Raw genomic sequence first — 16847 nt, forward strand, 5'->3', positions numbered from 1 at the left:
ACTTATAGTAGAGATGGGGTCTCGCCATGTTGCCCAGGCTGGTCTTGAATTCCTGACCTCAAGAGATCCACCCGCCTTAGCCTCCCAAAGTGCTGGGATTACAGGCATGAGCCACCATGCAGGCCAATTTCTTTGAGTGGAGGAGATAGGAAGGGAGTTGTAACTTGACCTCCAGGGATAACCCACAGGTGTCTCAGCTAGGCCTTCACCCAGAGCAAACCACTATTGTCAATGCCCCACCATAGTCATGGCAACTGCAAATCACTATAGAGCTTGTGAGTTCTGTGCTACACTATATGCTGTATTTCCTTGCAAAATATTTTTGGATTTTGCCAAACTCTGGATAAGCCCCCATTAAAACCATTTATTTTGTGTACTGCAGAAGAAAAGTTGAAAACCAGGCAACTAAGAGAAAAAAGACCAATCGGGGGCACACGATTGGATTGCATTGGGTTGAATCCCTAGCAGCTAGGGTAAGCCTGCTTAATAAAGATTTGTTGACTGAACAGCTATCAGAGCCATCCTGCAGGAGGAATTCTCTCTAGCTGGCCATCATGGAGGGTGGTATAGAAAAAAAAGTGAATAAGCAGGGCTTTGAAGGTTAAACCTACGTTGGGGTTCATTAGTAATCAAAGGAACCACAGGCCGCCCTGCTGAGGGATTATGGGAAAGGTCAGGGACGGGAAGGGCAGGAGGTATAACCTTCCCATGCTGCACAGGGCAGTTCTTCTAAATTCTTCCTATTCCCTCTCATAAAGGGACAAAGCATTAAAGTGGAAGAAAGGAGCCATGAATGAAAAAGATTCTTCCTTTGGGGATTTAAAAAATTAAAATGTATGTACAACAGTGGTTCTCAACTGGGGAGATTTTGCCCTTCTGAGAACATTTGGCAATGTCTGGAGACATGTTTGGTTGTCACAACTGGATGGGGGTCCCTAGTGGCATTTAGTGTGTGGTGGCTGCAAAACATTTTACAATGCATAGGACAGCCACGGCAAAAAAGAGTCATCAGGTCAAAATGTTGCTAGTGCCAAAGTTGAGAAACGCTGGCAAAGAAAACGAGGAAGCATATTGGAGTGCAAAGGACACTGGATGGAGATTCAAAGGCCTTGCAACCTTGTGAAGGGCCATGTGACCTTGAGAAAGTCATTTCTCTTCTTCTGGTCAGAGACATTGAGAAGGTTGTCAAGGGCTGTGTAACCCTGAGAAAATCATTTCCCTTCCTCTGGTCTGAGACATTGAGAAGGTTGAACTAAATGACCGACTGAATCCAGCAGTGGTATGTATCATTCTAAGATAAAATTTGGCTTTTATAAGGCTGCCCATTTGGATGTAAGAATAGGTCTAGCCAAAAGGGGGCCTGGCTTCTGCCCTGTCTCCTTCTCCCTCCCTATCTTAATACCTCCCTTCCTTCCTCCTGCAAACAGTTACTGAACATCTACAATGTGCCAGGCATTGTCAGAGGGAGACAGAGGGCTAGAAATGGAAAGCGGTAAGTGTGGATGCTCCCTCTGGAGCTTTCGGTCTAGTAGGAGGGAGAGACAACTAACAAACAGATCTAGCCCGTTGGGCGAAACACTGGGAACGACGTCTAATGCTATAATTCACCAAAAGGAAGGTAAGTAAATATTTGCTCCTAAAGGACAGACTGAACAGAAATGTCAGGAAAGATGGAATAGAGATCCCTCCAAGGCAAAGGCACTTGATTTAGCAGGCAGACTAGGGTAGTAATCAGAGGTTTGGTGTTAGCACCAAGACCATGGTCAGTGCCGAGCCCCAGCCCTTGGCACCTTGTTTATGTTGATGTGCAGAGGAGGCCAGGGGCCAGCAGCCTTCACAGTTTCCAGTTCCAGCTTCTTTAGATGGGCAGCGGCTTCACTGAACAAGGCAGGTGTTCCTGGACTCAGTTCTACAAAGCAGCCAGGAGAAATAAAGAAGGAAAGGTTGAAAGGATGGATAGATATAGGGGAAAAGGGACACTTGCCAGCGCCCGATGCCCAGCACCCTTTCTGCCAGCCTCCTCCTCCTCCAGCAGCTCTCAAGCCTGGAGTACCCATCAGCTGACAGGGTATGAGAATATCTGAGGTCAAGGTTTCAAGGTGCCCCATACATGAGCTGGATGCCCCTGGGTACGTTGTTTTGCCTCTCTGACCCTCTGAGCCATTTAAAAATGAAAATAAAATTACTTACCTTGCAGGGTTGCTGTGAATATCAAATGAAGTCATTTATGTATAAATGCTTTAAAAATGGGAAAGCACCACGCAAACTGGAAAGATTGGTGTTCAGGCTAACAGGCATATAATGGGCCCTTAAAAGCCATGTTATGTCCCTAAAATCAAATCCATTGATCTTTATTTTTGTGCTACTTTGGATTTATTTGCCACTACTTCTCCTTCTACCTTGAATTTACTCATTAATACATTAAATATTCATTAAATATTAAATATTCATTACATATTAAGACTTGTGCCAAGTATCATTAGCAACTGGGATCTGGGAGCTGAAAGAAAGAGGTGAACGAGACACAATTTTAATCTAATGAGGATGACAGACACAAGTGGAGATATTCCGAAGAAGACCGAGACAAGGTTTATTTAATTGCTATAAGAGCAAGATGGAAGGTACTCCAAAGCCAGGAATTGAGGACGGGTGTTAAAGAACATTTCACTGGCCGGGCGCGGTGGCTCAAGCCTGTAATCCCAGCACTTTGGGAGGCCGAGACGGGCGGATCACGAGGTCAGGAGATCGAGACCATCCTGGCTAACACGGTGAAACCCCGTCTCTACTAAAAATACAAAAAACTAGCTGGGCGAGGTGGCGGGCGCCTGTAGTCCCAGCTACTCAGGAGGCTGAGGCAGGAGAATGGCGTAAACCCGGGAGGCGGAGCTTGCAGTGAGCTGAGATCTGGCCACTGCAGTCCAGCCCGGGCTACAGAGCAAGACTCCGTCTCAAAAAAAAAAAAAAAAAAAAAAAAAAAAAAAGAACATTTCACTGACAAGCAAACATTTGAACAGGCTGCTAAGGGACGTGTAGGAGTTCACCAAGGTGGGGAAAAGTATTCCAGGCAAAGGGAACAGCAGGTGCAAAAGGACAGAGGCGAGACCCAGCAGAGTATTTTGTGAGAAGAGAGTAGTTCCATGTAGCTAAAGTATGATGAGGAGTAGAGGGAAGAATGAAGACCTTGGCAGGGGTCAGGAGATGCAGGTCTGTGTACGGCCCTGCTCAGAAGCAAGGACTTTATCCCAGACAGTAAAGAGCTAATGAAAGGTCTTATGGCATGTGGTCAGAGTTATGGGGTGAGAACTATGACTTTGGCAGCTACTATTTGGAGATTATCCTGGAGCAGGTGCCCGTTAGGAGGCTGTTATGGTTATCTAGATAGACAAAGGTGAAGCAGGGACTAGGGCATGGGCAGTGTGGATAGTGATGAGGGACAGAGTTCTGATTCTTCAATACCAAGTGGGTGTCGAGTTTCCATTTCCAGCTCAGCTGACACAGAGTTGTTCCCTGTGGCCCCAAGGTGAAGGTTAGACGGCTCATCCTGTCTCACCAGCTCACAGACTGATGCAATATCAGAGCTGGAAGATTCCTTGGTCATTATCTCAATACCCTCTACCCCATTTCATGGACGAGAAAATTGAAGATCAAAGAGGAGACTCAGTTCAAGGGTGAGAGATAAAATCGAAGCCTCCACTTCAGTTCCTTCCTCCCTCCCTCCCTCCCTCCTTTCTTTCTCTCTCTCTCTCCCTCCCTCCCTGCTTCCTCCCTCCCTCCCTCCCTTCCTTCCTTCCTTCCTTCCTTCCTTCCTTCCTTCCTTCCTTCCTTCCTTCCTTCCTTCCTTCCTCTCTCTCTCTCTCTCTCTCTCTCTCTCTCTTTCTCTCTTTCTCTCTTTCTTTCTTTCTTTCTTGGAGTCTGGCTCTGTCACCCAGGCTGGAGTGCAGTGGCACCATCTCGGCTCACTGCAAGCTCCACCTCCCAGGTTCAAGTGATTCTCCTTCCTCAGCCTCCCAAGTAGATGGGATTACAGGTGCGCGCCACCATGCCCAGCTAATTTTCACATTTTCAGTAGAGACAGGGTTTCACCATGTTGGCCAGGTTGGTCTACAACTCCTCACCTCAGGTGATCTGCCCATCTCGGCCTCCCAAAGTGCTGGGATTATAGGCGTAATTCCACCCTCCACCTCCCAGTTTCAAGCGATTCTCCTGCCTCAGGCTCTGAAGTAGCTGAGATTATAGGCACATGCCACTGCATCCAGCCTTCAGTACTTTTCAAACCACATTTGATAAACAACAGGTTCTTTCCCTCAGTCTACCAAAGATGAATTATTTGGTAACATATATTAAAAGTGAGTTTCTAGAAAAATAAAATAACTGACATGCAGAATCAAAGCCCATATTTTTATTAGATTTAAAAGATATAAACTCATTCTATCATATTGCTAACAATATTTCTGTGCTGGGTACGGTGGCTCATGCCTATAATCCCAGAACTTTCAGAGGCTGAAGCAGGAGTGTTGCTTAAGCCCAAGAGCTCAAGACCATGCTGGGCAACATGGCAAGACCCTGTCATAAAATAAAATAATAAAATTTCTGATTGCTCACTCTCTATTTTTGTAACTTCTCTTTCTGAGACCCATAGCAGTGGACAGATTGGATCTATCTGATACTACTTTGCTGTCCAAATTGAAATGTCAAAAATGGGATAGAATGAGTTTTTCTATAATGAAGAAAGTAGAAAGTCCAGTCATCACTTCCCTCCCCTCTTCCTCTTTTCCATTGCTCAAGCCAGTGCTGGGTACTGCAGAGGCAGACAACTGCTAAGAAAGGAGGTGGAGGCCGGGTGCCGTGGCTCACACCCGTAATCCCAGCACTTTGGAATTTTTTTCCTCCAGCTCTTTTGTAAGGCACTAACGTATTCATAAGAGTGGAACTCTCATGACTTAATCACTTTTCAAAAGCCTTCACTTCTTGACCAGGTGTGGTGGCTCACACTTGTAATCCTAGTACTTTGGGAGGCCGAGGCAGGTGGATCACCTGAGGTCAGGAGTTTGAGACCAGCCTGTCCAACATAGTGAAACCCCGTCTCTACTAACAGTACAAAAATTAGCTGGGTGTGGTGGCACATGCCTATAATCTCAGCTACTCAGGAGGCTGAGGCAGGAGAATTGCTTAAACCTGGGAAGGGGAGGTTGCAGTGAGCTGAGATTGTGCCACTGCACTCTAGCCTGGGTGACAGAGCCAGACTCCATCTCAAAAAAAAGAAAAGAAGAGAAAAGAAAAGACCAAAAAAAAAAAAAAAAAAAAAAAGGATGTGGAGAACTGTGACCCTGTGATGAAATTGGAGTTTACTGGTAAGCCACAATCCCTAAAGTGCTTCTACTCAAATGCATAAGGCTCTTGTCTACTCTGGCCCAAACCTGGTAGCCCAGCATAACATGACCACCATTGTGTGCTGCACCACAAGGGTCTGTCTTAAGAATCTAGGGAAGTCTCATGCCCAGCAGCATTGCTCCCCCTTCTCCTGCCTTGCCCCCTCCATGCCTACTCACTTGTAAGGGACTTGCTGCTGGAGTTTGGGGACCTCAGAGGCCCCTCTTTGTTCTCCAGGGTCAGTGAGAGGCTGTAGTTTGAGTGGTGCTGGTGCGGATGCTGGTGCTGGTGCTGGTGGTGATGCCTTCCTGAAGCTGCAGTGAGGAACGGCGTGCCCCCATTCTCCTCAATGCCAAAAGGTAACCGGTCTGAGCTGCTGAGCACTGGGGAAGGGAGCGGGTAGCTGTGGAGGGTGACACAGTCAGGATTTAGAAAAGCAAAATGCCTTGCAAGTCCTCTGTGTACTTTCAAATATGTTTTCTAGGCATTAAACACGGAAAGAAATAAATTCAATAAATAGATCCATAGTTATTATGAAGTATGTACAATGGTAATATTATACTTAAAGAAAAAGAACAAAGTAGAAGTTTGTATATATCAGAGACTTTAAATCTTGTACCTTAAAGAAGTATTTGAAATTAAATGAAATAACATTCATTTCTTTTTTTTAAAGGCATTCTCTAAATGAGAGGAAGAGGTAAAAACAATAATAAAAATCATTAGTAAATAATCCTATGACAAGATCATAATGTAAAGTAGAAGTCTTGGGGTCACTTTCTCTTCCTCTCTGTCACCCACAACATGCAGAAAGCTCCAGTTAACATCACTGCTACATCTTTTTCTTGAGACAGGGTCTTGCTGTGTTGCCCAGCTGGAGTGCAATGGTGCAAACACAGCTCACTGTGGCCTCAAGCTCCCAGGCTCAAGTGATTCTTCCACCTCAGCCTCCCAGGCAGCTGGGACTACAGGGATACGACACCATGCCTGGCTAATTTTTAAAATTTTTTGTAGAGACAGGATCTCGCTATGTTGCCCCGGCTGGCCTCAAACTCCTAGGCTCAAGTGGTCCACCCTCCTGGGCTTCCCAAACTGCTGGGATTGCAGGTGTGAGCCACTGTGCCCAGCTTACAACATCTTTTAATTCCAATGGATCACCTCCTTTTTTTTTTTTAAACTAAAATTGCCCCATTTGAAGGCCATGTCATCTTCCACCCAGACTCCTGTAACATTCCTGCTGGCTCTCCCCATCTCTGCTTGTTCCTTTAGTCCATCCTCCACAGAGTAATTGCCAGAGTGCTATTCTAATTACATTCCAGACCATGGTCTCCTTCCTCAAGGAACTTGAATACATCTCTAATAATAATAATTCTTTCTTTTCTAAGGCAATGTCTCAGTCTGTTGCCCAGGCTGGAATAGTGGTGCCATCTCAGCTCACTGCAACCTCCACCTCCTGGGTTCAAGCAATTCTCATGCCTCAGCCTCCTGAGTAGCTGGGATTACAGGTGTACACCACCACACCTGGCTAATTTTTGTATTTTTAGTAGAGACAGGGTTTCAGCATGTCGGTCAGGTTGGTTTCAAACTCCTGACCTCAAGTGATCTGCCCGCCTCAGCCTCCCAAAGTGCTGGGATTACAGGCGTGAGTCACTGCACCCAGCCTAATACTAATAATTCTTAACCACTTTAAGACAGAAACCCCTTTGGAAATTGGTGAATACCATGAACCTTCCCTACACCAACAAGCAACATTCTACATCCAATATCAGGTCCTCTAGAACCTCTCCATGGACCCAGGTGAAGAGCCCTGGCTTGAAGGATAAAAGCCACAATCCTTTATGTGGCGCTGATAGCCCACACCTCCCCACAATCTTGTCCCATTCTCTTTTCAGCCTCATCTCCTGCTACATCCTTCTACTTCACACCCTAACTCCTTCCCATCCTGATGCCTCTCACTTCTTGGTGCCTCCTGGAGTCCTTCCTCATCTGTCAACCCGGTGAAAATACCCCTTCTTCCAGGAAGACTTCCAGCCTTCAAGACCCAGATAAAGATCCCTTCCTCCTACTCCCCCGCAGGGCAAATCCCTTTTTCTGCATCATTTCCATGGTTCAGATCTCTACTGCCCACTCTTTCACTCTGCCTTCAAGGAACTCACACACCAGAGTAGGAAGCTCTGTGATTCAGTCACTTACAATCATACTAGAACAAACTGCTAAGAAAATGCAGAAGTGGAAGCAATCAGTTCTCCTGGGGGAAGGTGTTTGTAAGTGAAAGAGCATTCGGAGGAAGACAGTTCAGTTTTGCTGGACAATTCTTGACACACAATCTTCTTTCTTATAGGAAGCCCCATTCCTTGTGTTTGTATGCAATTGACATTTCCTCCTCAGGGGCGGGCCTGAGACTTGAGCCTGGCCAATCAGAGTCCTGCATCCTTCGCAGGCGTGTGTTCTGGAATGTGATCCAATTAGGGACAATCAGAGTTTTCCCTAAGATTTAACACACGAAAACTGAAAGAAAGGTTCTCTCTTTCTTTGTGACAGGCAAGCAGGGCCTTATTGTGACTTTTGTGTGCCACAAGCCCTTTTGCCTTTGTCCATTTTCTTTCTTATTTATTTATTTTTTTTGAGATGGAGTCTCACTCTGTCGCCCAGGCTGGAGTGCGGTGGTGCGATCTCAGCTCGCTGCAAACTCCGCCTCCTGGATTCACGCCATTCTCCTGCCTCAGCCTCCCAAGTAGCTGGGACTACAGGCCATGCTTGGCTAATTGTTTGTATTTTTAGTAGAGATGGGGTTTCACCGTGTTAGCCAGGATGGTCTTGATCTCCTGACCTCATGATCCACCCGCTTAGGCTTCCCAAAGTGCTGGGATTACAGGCGTGAGCCACCGTGCCCGGCCGCCTTTGTCCGTTTCCTTTTTTCTTCTTTTTTTTTCTTTTTTGAGATGGAGTCTCGCTCTGCCACCAGGCTGGAGTTCAGTGGCACGATCTCGGCTTATTACAATCTCGGCCTACTGGGTTCAAGTGATTCTCCTGCCTCAGCCTCCTGAGTAGCTGGGACTAGAGGCGTGTACCACCACACCCAGCTGATTTTTGTATTTTTAGTAGAGAGGAGGTTTCACCATGTTGGCCAGGATGGTCTCGATCTCCTGACCTCGTGATCCGCTCACCTCGGCCTCCCAAAGTGCTGGGATTACAGGCGTGAGCCACCGCTCCCAGCCCCTTTGTCCGTTTTCTATAAAAATTAACTAAAAATTAAATTTCACAATTGTATAAAAGTAAATATGTTAATAACATATATTAAAACATTTTCCTTAACTGAAAATCCATTTTCTTCTTATTTTAAAAAATATTTAAAACCTTTTTGTGAGTCCCTGAAAGTATTGTGAGCCTAAGTATTGTGTGCCTACTGCGTGTAATGGGTAAGCTGGCTCTGGCTGTAAGGATGATGTAAGCTGGGGCTCTTCATGAGTGTCTTTTTTGGACACAGAGTAGTAGGCCTAGTGAGACTGAGGCTGATGCACAAAGAAAGACAAGATGAGCAGAGGTTAGAGATAGTCAGAGAGAGAAGAAACTTAATGGTATATAATTTTGGTTCCTGGTTCCAGCCACACCTGAAGCTGGCATGACCACTGAACTTTTCAATTATAAGGTCTAGTAAATGCCTTTATTTATTTATTTCTTGAAGTAGTTAGATTTTTCCAATTAATAACCCACATGCTCGAAATCAGAGGTGGTGTGTTATTTTGTCATTGTTTTTTTGTGTGTAGAATTTCTTTTAGGTGGAAAAGGTAGAAACGGCTGTTCCAGGCCTAAGGAATAGTAGGAGCAAAGGAAGGGTGGTTGAAAGAGCAGGATGTCTGGATAAGAGAAGTGACGAGGGAAGTAACAGGAGGGGAGACTAAGACAGGCTGGGGCTAGTTATGAAGGGCTTAGAGTGCCTGGTTATCAAGGAAAGGGCTTAAGCAAGGGAGTTACATTTCGGAGAGTTTGTTTTGAGCACTGTGTGGAAGAGGCTGGTGGGGGAGAGACTCCAGTATCTCTCTGTTAGGAGACTGCCGCAGGGCGGGATCTAGACTAACCTGGTGGATGGAGTGAGGTGAACTGACTTCTGGGATATTTTGAAGCTGTAAGCAGGGCTTGCAGACCTGTCACTTGGGGACATTGGGAGGAGGTGTCATTGAGGACTCTGTTGCAGAGGCATAAGAGAGTCCAGAAGAAATGGCACTATTTGTCCCCTACATTGTCCCATGAGCTGCATCTCTGACCCATCTTGGCTGCCTCCTGGAGACTTTGCTCAAGGACGGTTCTGTGAGCACACGCATGCATGTGTGTGCATGTGTGTGTGCACGTGTGTGTGCGTGCGCGTATGTGTGTGTAAGAATGTGGAAGAAGGCACGATTTTGGCTTCTGGCAATCACGATCCCTCCTCGCCTCTCCAGCCTGAAACACAATCAGAGTATCCACCCTCTTCATGCCCCATGGAGGCAGCAAAAAGTGCCCTGAGTTGGAGTGGAAAAACTTGGGCTCAAGTCTTAGTTATGCCCCTATTTTGCAAGAGAAGCTTGGGCAGTCACTCTGAGCCTCCAGTTCCTCAACTGTAACGTGAGTTGGGTTAAGTGATTTCTGGGCACATTTCTGGATCTGAGAATCATCCTTTCCCCCAACTGTTTATCCAGTACTTGCTGTATGTCTCAGGTACTGTGCTAGCTATTTTACAGAAAAGATTCCCTTTTTAAAACATGGAGACCTTTACCTGTTATATAGTAGGTGTTCCATAAATATTTGGTGGAAGGAAGAAGGGAGGGGAGGGAGGGGGAGGAAGGAAGAATGAAAGAAAGGATGGATTAATGAAGTTGTGCAGCTGCGATTTGACAACAGGTCTGTGGACCCCAAAGTCTGTTAATATTATTTTTCCTGTCTTGCAAATATGTTGAAAATAATATCTGTCCTAAGGAGCTGCAAAGACTGGGAGCTCAGAGCAGAGAAAATTCCCCTTTGCTTGGAAGGACTGGAGAGGGCTTCCCAACTGAGGGGCTCATCTTCCACCCTGCCCTTCTTCCTTGCTGCCACCAGCCTATTAAAGGTCTGACACCATCATTGTCTAGATGGGAGGAACAAATCAGAGAAACATCAAAAGGAAAAGATAGGCATACTAGCTGGATTTGAGAAAGGGAGAACATGGAGACATGGAAGGGTCAGAAAACTCCAAATTTTTTTTAGCTTAGAGGACCAGGCAAATGGCATGTCATTAATAGAAAAAAATGAGGTGGAGAATGAGAGCTGCTTTGAGCAGAGAAAATTATGATCGAGCGTCACATGGGTAACAAAGAGTGTGAGAATGAACACCCAAAGGGAAAGATGTCTTGTAGCAGAGATCTGGCGTACATTCAGGGCTGGAGGTGGAGTTGGAAAGCTTTGAGTAAGAGTTCCTGAGGGATGGCAAATAGATATCATCTGTCATGCCAGCTCCAATTGATTCTCACTCTCTGCTTGGAGTGCAAGATTCAGAAGGAGTCTGAGGTTGTGCCCAGCTCAGGGGGAAAGAGTGCTGTGATTGATTATTGATGTCTGCCATGGACTTGGAGGAGCACAGTGGTATCGTGCATTTGTCTTTCCAAGTTAAAAGTGAGTGGTATTTAAAACTTTTTTATTTCAAGGAAACCCAGAGTGAAGAGTTAAAACAGTAAAAAGATATATATACAGGGAGTGAGAAAGTGCATTTCATAATATGTCAAATAAAATATGCATGTGTGGCCTTCATCTTATAGCTACTTTGGAGAGAGGCAGAGAAAGAAACAAATAAAAAGAGAAATAGATGAGGGTCAGAGAAGCTGCCTGAAGCTGCCTAAATCTGCTCAGGTCAAAGGTCTTTCAAAGAGCAAAAGTTCCCAAGCAAGCAGTAGAATGACCTGGGTGCTTTCTCAGCTCACACGCCTGGGGAATCATCCTGAAGATTTTAACATGGAGAAGTTTTGTGGGGTTGCTCATGGCTTCATGGATTGTGCCCTACGGAACTCCTGGAGATGCCACTCACAGACTACAATGTAAATGACATTCACTAGGTTGTGCATCTTCCCTCTTCATAGGGACCTCAGAGGTCAAGCCCACCCTAGAAGGTCCAGCAGTACTCAGGGACCTTGGCTAAGGCCCAGGAGATGAGGCCAGCTGCACACTCACCATCCCCAGAGACTGAGGTTCATGAGACTCCTGGCATTCTGGAAAGGAGGTCCCACATCCTGGTTTTCAGGGTGGGTGACAGAGGACAGATGTAGGCTTCAGTCTCTGCTTTTAGGAGCTGGCAGTTGAAAAGAAATCTAGTGTGGAAGAAGGGGCTGCTATGTGCCTAGCACTGTGCTAGGCGCTTTAATGGTTAATTTTCAGTTTTCCTGCAAGGAAGCTGCTGGTGCCCCCTTCTCTTCCTTTTTCTCAGGGGAAGACCCACTTCCCATTTGGCCTCCAACTCCAGAAAAGCTAGTGTTCCTACTGCGGCCTAGTCATAACAGACTTTATTGCTTGCAGAACAAGTGAGGTCACAGGGGCTCTTCCAGCCCTGCCTAATCCCATATGTACCCCCAAGCAGAGCCTCTCCTCTCCCTGATCCTGGACTGCCGGACTACCAAACATGTGGTGTTCAGTCAATATTGTTGCATGCTGGGCCGGGCTTGATGGCTCACACCCGTACTTCTAGCACTTTGGGAAGCCAAGGCAGGAGGACTGCTTGGGCCCAGGAGTTCGAGACTGGGCAACATGGGGTGATCCCATTTCTACAACAACAAAAAACCCAGCATGGTGGCACACACCTGTGGTCCTACCTACGCAGGAGGCTGAGGTGGAGAACTGCTTGAGCCTGCGAGGTCCAGGCTGCAGTGTGATCCAAGATTGAGCCACTGTACTCCAGCTTAGGCAACAGAGTGAGACCCTGTCTCAAAAAAACAAATTGTTGCATATGGCATAATGGTATCCTCTGGAATCTACCATCAGAATTGTGACCAATGCTGGGCATGGCTTTCTCTCAGAAACAAGGCTGAGTGGTCAAGTGCTCCAACAAGCCATTCACAGACTCTACAGCTCTGCCCTGCTCTGAGCAACATGGGCTTTCCGGGGGAGCCCTGGGGATCTAATCCTGGATAAGAAATCACAGAATTTTAGAAATGGGGCCCCTCAGATATCATCCAGTTCTGTGGTTTTAAACCCTGGATACATATTAAAGTCACTAGGGGGAGGCTAGGCACAATGGGTCACACCTGTAATCCCAGCACTTTGGGAGGCCGAGGCGGGTGGATCACTTGAGGTCAGGAGTTTGAGACCAGCTTGGCCAACATGGCGAAGCCCTGTCTCTACTAAAAACACAAAAATTAGCCAGGCGTGGTGGTGGGCACCTGTAATCCCAGCTATTCTGGAGGCTGAAGCATGGGAATCACTTGAACCCAGGCGGCAAAGGTTGCAGTGAGCCGAGATTAAGCCACTGCACTCCAGCCTTGGTGACAGAAGGAGCTCTGTCTCAAAAATAAAACAAAATAAAATAAAATAAAATAAAATAACCAGGGGAAAACTCCTATACACTGCTGGAAAGAATGCAAAATAGTGCAGCCAGTTTGAAAAACAGCTTGGCAGTTCCTCAAAAAGTTGAACATTAGTTACCATATGACTGAGTGAGCCTACTTGTAGTATATGCCCAAGAGAAATGAAAACAGGTCCGTGCAAAAACTGACATGTGAATGTTCATAGCAGCATTATTCATAAGAGCCAACAAGTAGAAATACCCCAAATATCCATCAACTGATGAATGGTCTATCCATACAACATGGTCTATCCATACAAAAGAATATTATTCAGCCACAAAAGGAAATGAAACATTGAGCAGGCTATGACATGGATAAATTTGAAAACACGATATGCTACACGAAAGAAGTCAGACACAAAAAGGCCAAGCATTATAGGATGCCATTTATATAAAACATCTAGAATAGACAAATACATAGAGATAGAAAGTGGATTACCGCTACCTAGGAATAGGGAGGACGGCGGGCAGAGGGAAGGGGGAGTGACTGCTAATGGGTGTGAAGTTTCTTCTAGGGGTGATGAAAATGTTCTAAAATTATATTGCAGTGATGGTTGCACAACTTGGTGAAAATACTAAAAAACATTAAGTTGTACAATTGATGTATATCTTAATAAAGCTGATAAAAATATCACAAGGAGAGGTTTTGAAAAGTATCAATGCTCAGGCCCTTCCCCAGACTAATTACACCATAATCTATCTCTAAATCCAATGTGTGGCCAGGGCTGAGAACCATTGCTATAGTAATCCAACCTCCTCATTTTGCATATAGGGGGATGGGGGCTCTCTATGGGGAGGGAGGTGACCAGGTCACACAGCAGGTACCTGCCTGATCCTGGGACATAGTCCAGGACTCCTGCCTCTCTGCTTGCTGCCTCAAGTGCTGCCCATCTGCTGCCTCTTCCCATCTGTCTTGGCTTCTATTTAAGGCAGCAAGTGCACTCATCAGGAAAATCCAAGTCCTCCTCAGAACCCCCCAGCTAAGACATCCTTGTGTATGTATCTTGTCTTCCCAGCCATATAGTTAACTCTGTAGGAACAGAGACGGTCAAATCACATGTTTTTGTGTCCTCCACTGTGCTAAGAAAAGCACTAAGCACATAGCAGGTGCTCAACTAACACTGGTTAGACAGAGAACAAAATGAAATATCAGTGCATTTGGTATGCATTTGAGGGCCAACTCTTGTGCCTGGTACTGTGCCATGCACAAGGGTAAAGACAAATGAGATGTTATCTTTGTCCTGTATTAGTCCGTTTTCACGCTGCTGATAAAGACATATCCAAGACTGGGCAATTTACAAAAGAAAGAGGTTTGATACATTCACAGTTCCACATGGTTGGAGAAGCCTCACAATCGTGGCGGAAGGTGAAAGGTACGTCTCACATGGTGGTGGACAAGAGAGAACAAGAGCCAAGTGAAAGGGGAAACCCTTATAAAACCATCAGATCTCGTGAGACTTATTCACTACCACAGGAACAATATACGGGAAGCTGCCCCCTGGTTCAATTATCTCTCACCAGGTCCCTTCCACAACTCTTGGGAATTGTGGGAGCTACAATTCGAGAAGAGATTTGGGTGAGGACACAGCCAAACCATATCAGCCTTCAAAGAGCTCACTGCTGCCTTAATACATGGGATAGGGGTGCCCAACCCACCTGGAACCAACAAGGAAGACTTCCTGGGGTAGTGATGCTTGAAGCAGGTCCTGGCTCCTGAAGGATGATGGCAGTGGCTGGGGGAGGGACTGCACAGGGTGGTCTGGGCAGAGGGCACTGCATGTGCTAAGGCCTGAAGTTGGCAATGCATGCTCACTGGTGAGGGGACTTCCCTGAGCTCCACGTTGGCATAAGAGTGAACTTTCAGCTTTTATTTTTCACTTTTGGATTATGAACTCATCAGGAGTTTATGTATATATTGTAAAGTAAAGTCCTAACTTTTTCTGAAATGGAGAGTCAATTGTTCCAAGACCACCCAAAGAATCATTCACCCTTGCCCCATGAAGTTGCAATGCCATCTTCATATGTGTCTGCCACATTCGTGAGTGCTCTCAGATCCTTTCTTTGCTCCCCTGCGACTTACTCTGTTTACAGGAACCTTTACTTCTCAGGCTCCCTGTCCTCTGGCTTTTACATAGGTTTGGCCAATGGGAGGCACTGACATGGACTGGAGGGTGAACACAGGAGACAAGTCAGGGTATTTCTCCCTCATTTCTTCATGCCTCTGGTGATGTTTCCGAAAGCAGCCATGAGTTCTCTGCGGCTCCAGCTCCCACTAGACTGGCTTCCTGCTGCATTAGCTCCTGGGTGCTAGAACACTGCCTTTGTCCCTCCAGCTCTAGGAGTGATAAGCAGGTTCTGGTTGTTGCTAATTTCTAGGTTGCCTCGCTGTCCAATTAAGTTTCTTAGTTTTTTCAGCCCTTATATAACCAATTCCCTGAATTAAATTCCCTCTGTAAGAAGTGCCTAGAGTAGTTTCAGTTTTCTGGATTGCCCATGACTTGTAGACAATATAAACCTGTTTTTGGATTCTTCATATTTTTTTATTTTGTGACAGACACGGTTTCCCTCTGTTGCCCGGGCAAGAGTGCAGTGGCACAATCACAGCTCACTGCAGCCTTGAATTCCTGAGCTTAAGCAATCCTCTTAGCCTCCCGAGTGCCTACAACTACAGGTGTGCACTACCACACCTGGCTAATTTTTCATTTCTTTTGTAGAGACAGGGTCTCATCATGTTACCCAGGCTGGTCTCAGCTCCTGGCCTTAAGCAATCCTCCCACTTCTCATCCTAAAGCGCTGGTATTACAGGCATGAGCCTCTGTGCCCGGCCTCTTCATACTTTTATTGTTCTACTTATCTAACCCTGTATCAGACTGTCTTAATTACTTTTGTTTTAATAGATACATGTATATGTGACATTACAAATCTTATTCCCTTTCTCACATCATTATTTTTCTTTTTTTTTCTTAGCTGTTATCACATGCCTAGTCTTCCAGATTCCTTTTGTGATAGTAACTTGATTTCTTGAATTCTTGAATTCCAGAAATCAAGTTACTTCCAAAAAATCCCACTGGAATTCTGATTCAAAGCATTACATATTACGGATTAATTTGAAAGAATATATTCATAAGGAACATATTTCTCTCCATTTACTCAGATCTTTTAAAATGTCCTTCAGTTAGAATTTTTAAACTTTTTCATTATGGTGTAGAACATAACTTTATTCCTAGGTATTTTTCAGTTTTGTCACAATTGAAAATTAGATCTTATTAATGATTACATATCCCCTAATTTTTTGTTTTTTTTTTAGATGGAGTCTCACTCTGTCATCAGGCTGGGGTGCAGTGGTATGATCTCAGCTCACTGCAACCTCCACCTCCTGGATTCAAGCAATTCTCCTGCCTCAGCCTCCCAAGTAGCTTGGACTACAGGCGTGCACTACCATGCCCAGCTAATTTTTGTATTTTTAGTAGAGACGGGGTTTCACCATGTTGGCCAGGATGGTCTCGATCTCTTGACTTCGTGATCTGCCCACCTCGCCTCCCAAAGTGCTGGGATTACAGGTGTGAGCCACCACGCCTGGCCCGTATCCCCTAAATTTTAAATGACTAGATAGATATACAAAGCTGCTGACTTTAGGATATTTCTGCCTCTGACCACTTTGCACAACTCTTATCGGTTGGAATTCACTTGGATTTTAAGAAGAGAATCTCATGAATTTTGTTTCTTCCTCTCCAGTAGTTATTCCTAATTTTGTTTCCTTGGCTTATTCCATTGTTAAGGTCTCCAGAATAATACTGAATATCAGCAGTTATCCTTGTCTTATTTCTGAAGTTTATATATTATCTAGTGTTTCACCATTAAATGTCAGTTTCTGACAAATTCTACTTATCAGGTTAGACGGTCCTTCTACTCTTAGCTT

The 16847-nt window shown here is 45.4% G+C and overlaps 1 protein-coding gene and 1 long non-coding RNA gene across 5 annotated transcripts in view; one reads left to right on the forward strand and one right to left on the reverse strand.

Moving 5' to 3' along the window:
* Positions 1-16847, reverse strand: part of EPB41L4B (erythrocyte membrane protein band 4.1 like 4B) — a 152833-nt gene that overhangs the window by 41945 nt on the left and 94041 nt on the right. For both annotated transcript variants that reach the window (XM_007968475.3, XM_007968474.3), the window contains exons 16-17: positions 5550-5773; positions 1791-1909 (exon numbers count right to left, since the gene is read on the reverse strand). In XM_007968475.3, coding sequence (XP_007966666.3) covers positions 1791-1909; positions 5550-5773 — 343 coding nt within the window. The remainder of the gene's footprint in view (positions 1-1790; positions 1910-5549; positions 5774-16847) is intronic.
* On the forward strand, positions 940-16739 carry LOC119618806 (uncharacterized). 3 transcript variants are annotated; one of them, XR_012094854.1, is made up of 5 exons: positions 940-1279; positions 1428-1618; positions 3521-3668; positions 5608-5729; positions 7260-8657. It is a non-coding gene; the product is annotated as an uncharacterized lncRNA (long non-coding RNA). The 3 variants fall into 3 exon arrangements; XR_012094855.1 differs by lacking the exons at positions 940-1279; positions 7260-8657 and adding an exon at positions 16236-16739 and having other exon boundaries at positions 1287-1618; XR_012094853.1 differs by lacking the exon at positions 940-1279 and having other exon boundaries at positions 1287-1618; positions 7260-8656.

This window comes from Chlorocebus sabaeus, chromosome 12 (assembly GCF_047675955.1).
Source record: "Chlorocebus sabaeus isolate Y175 chromosome 12, mChlSab1.0.hap1, whole genome shotgun sequence".
Classification (NCBI taxonomy): domain Eukaryota; kingdom Metazoa; phylum Chordata; class Mammalia; order Primates; family Cercopithecidae; genus Chlorocebus; species Chlorocebus sabaeus.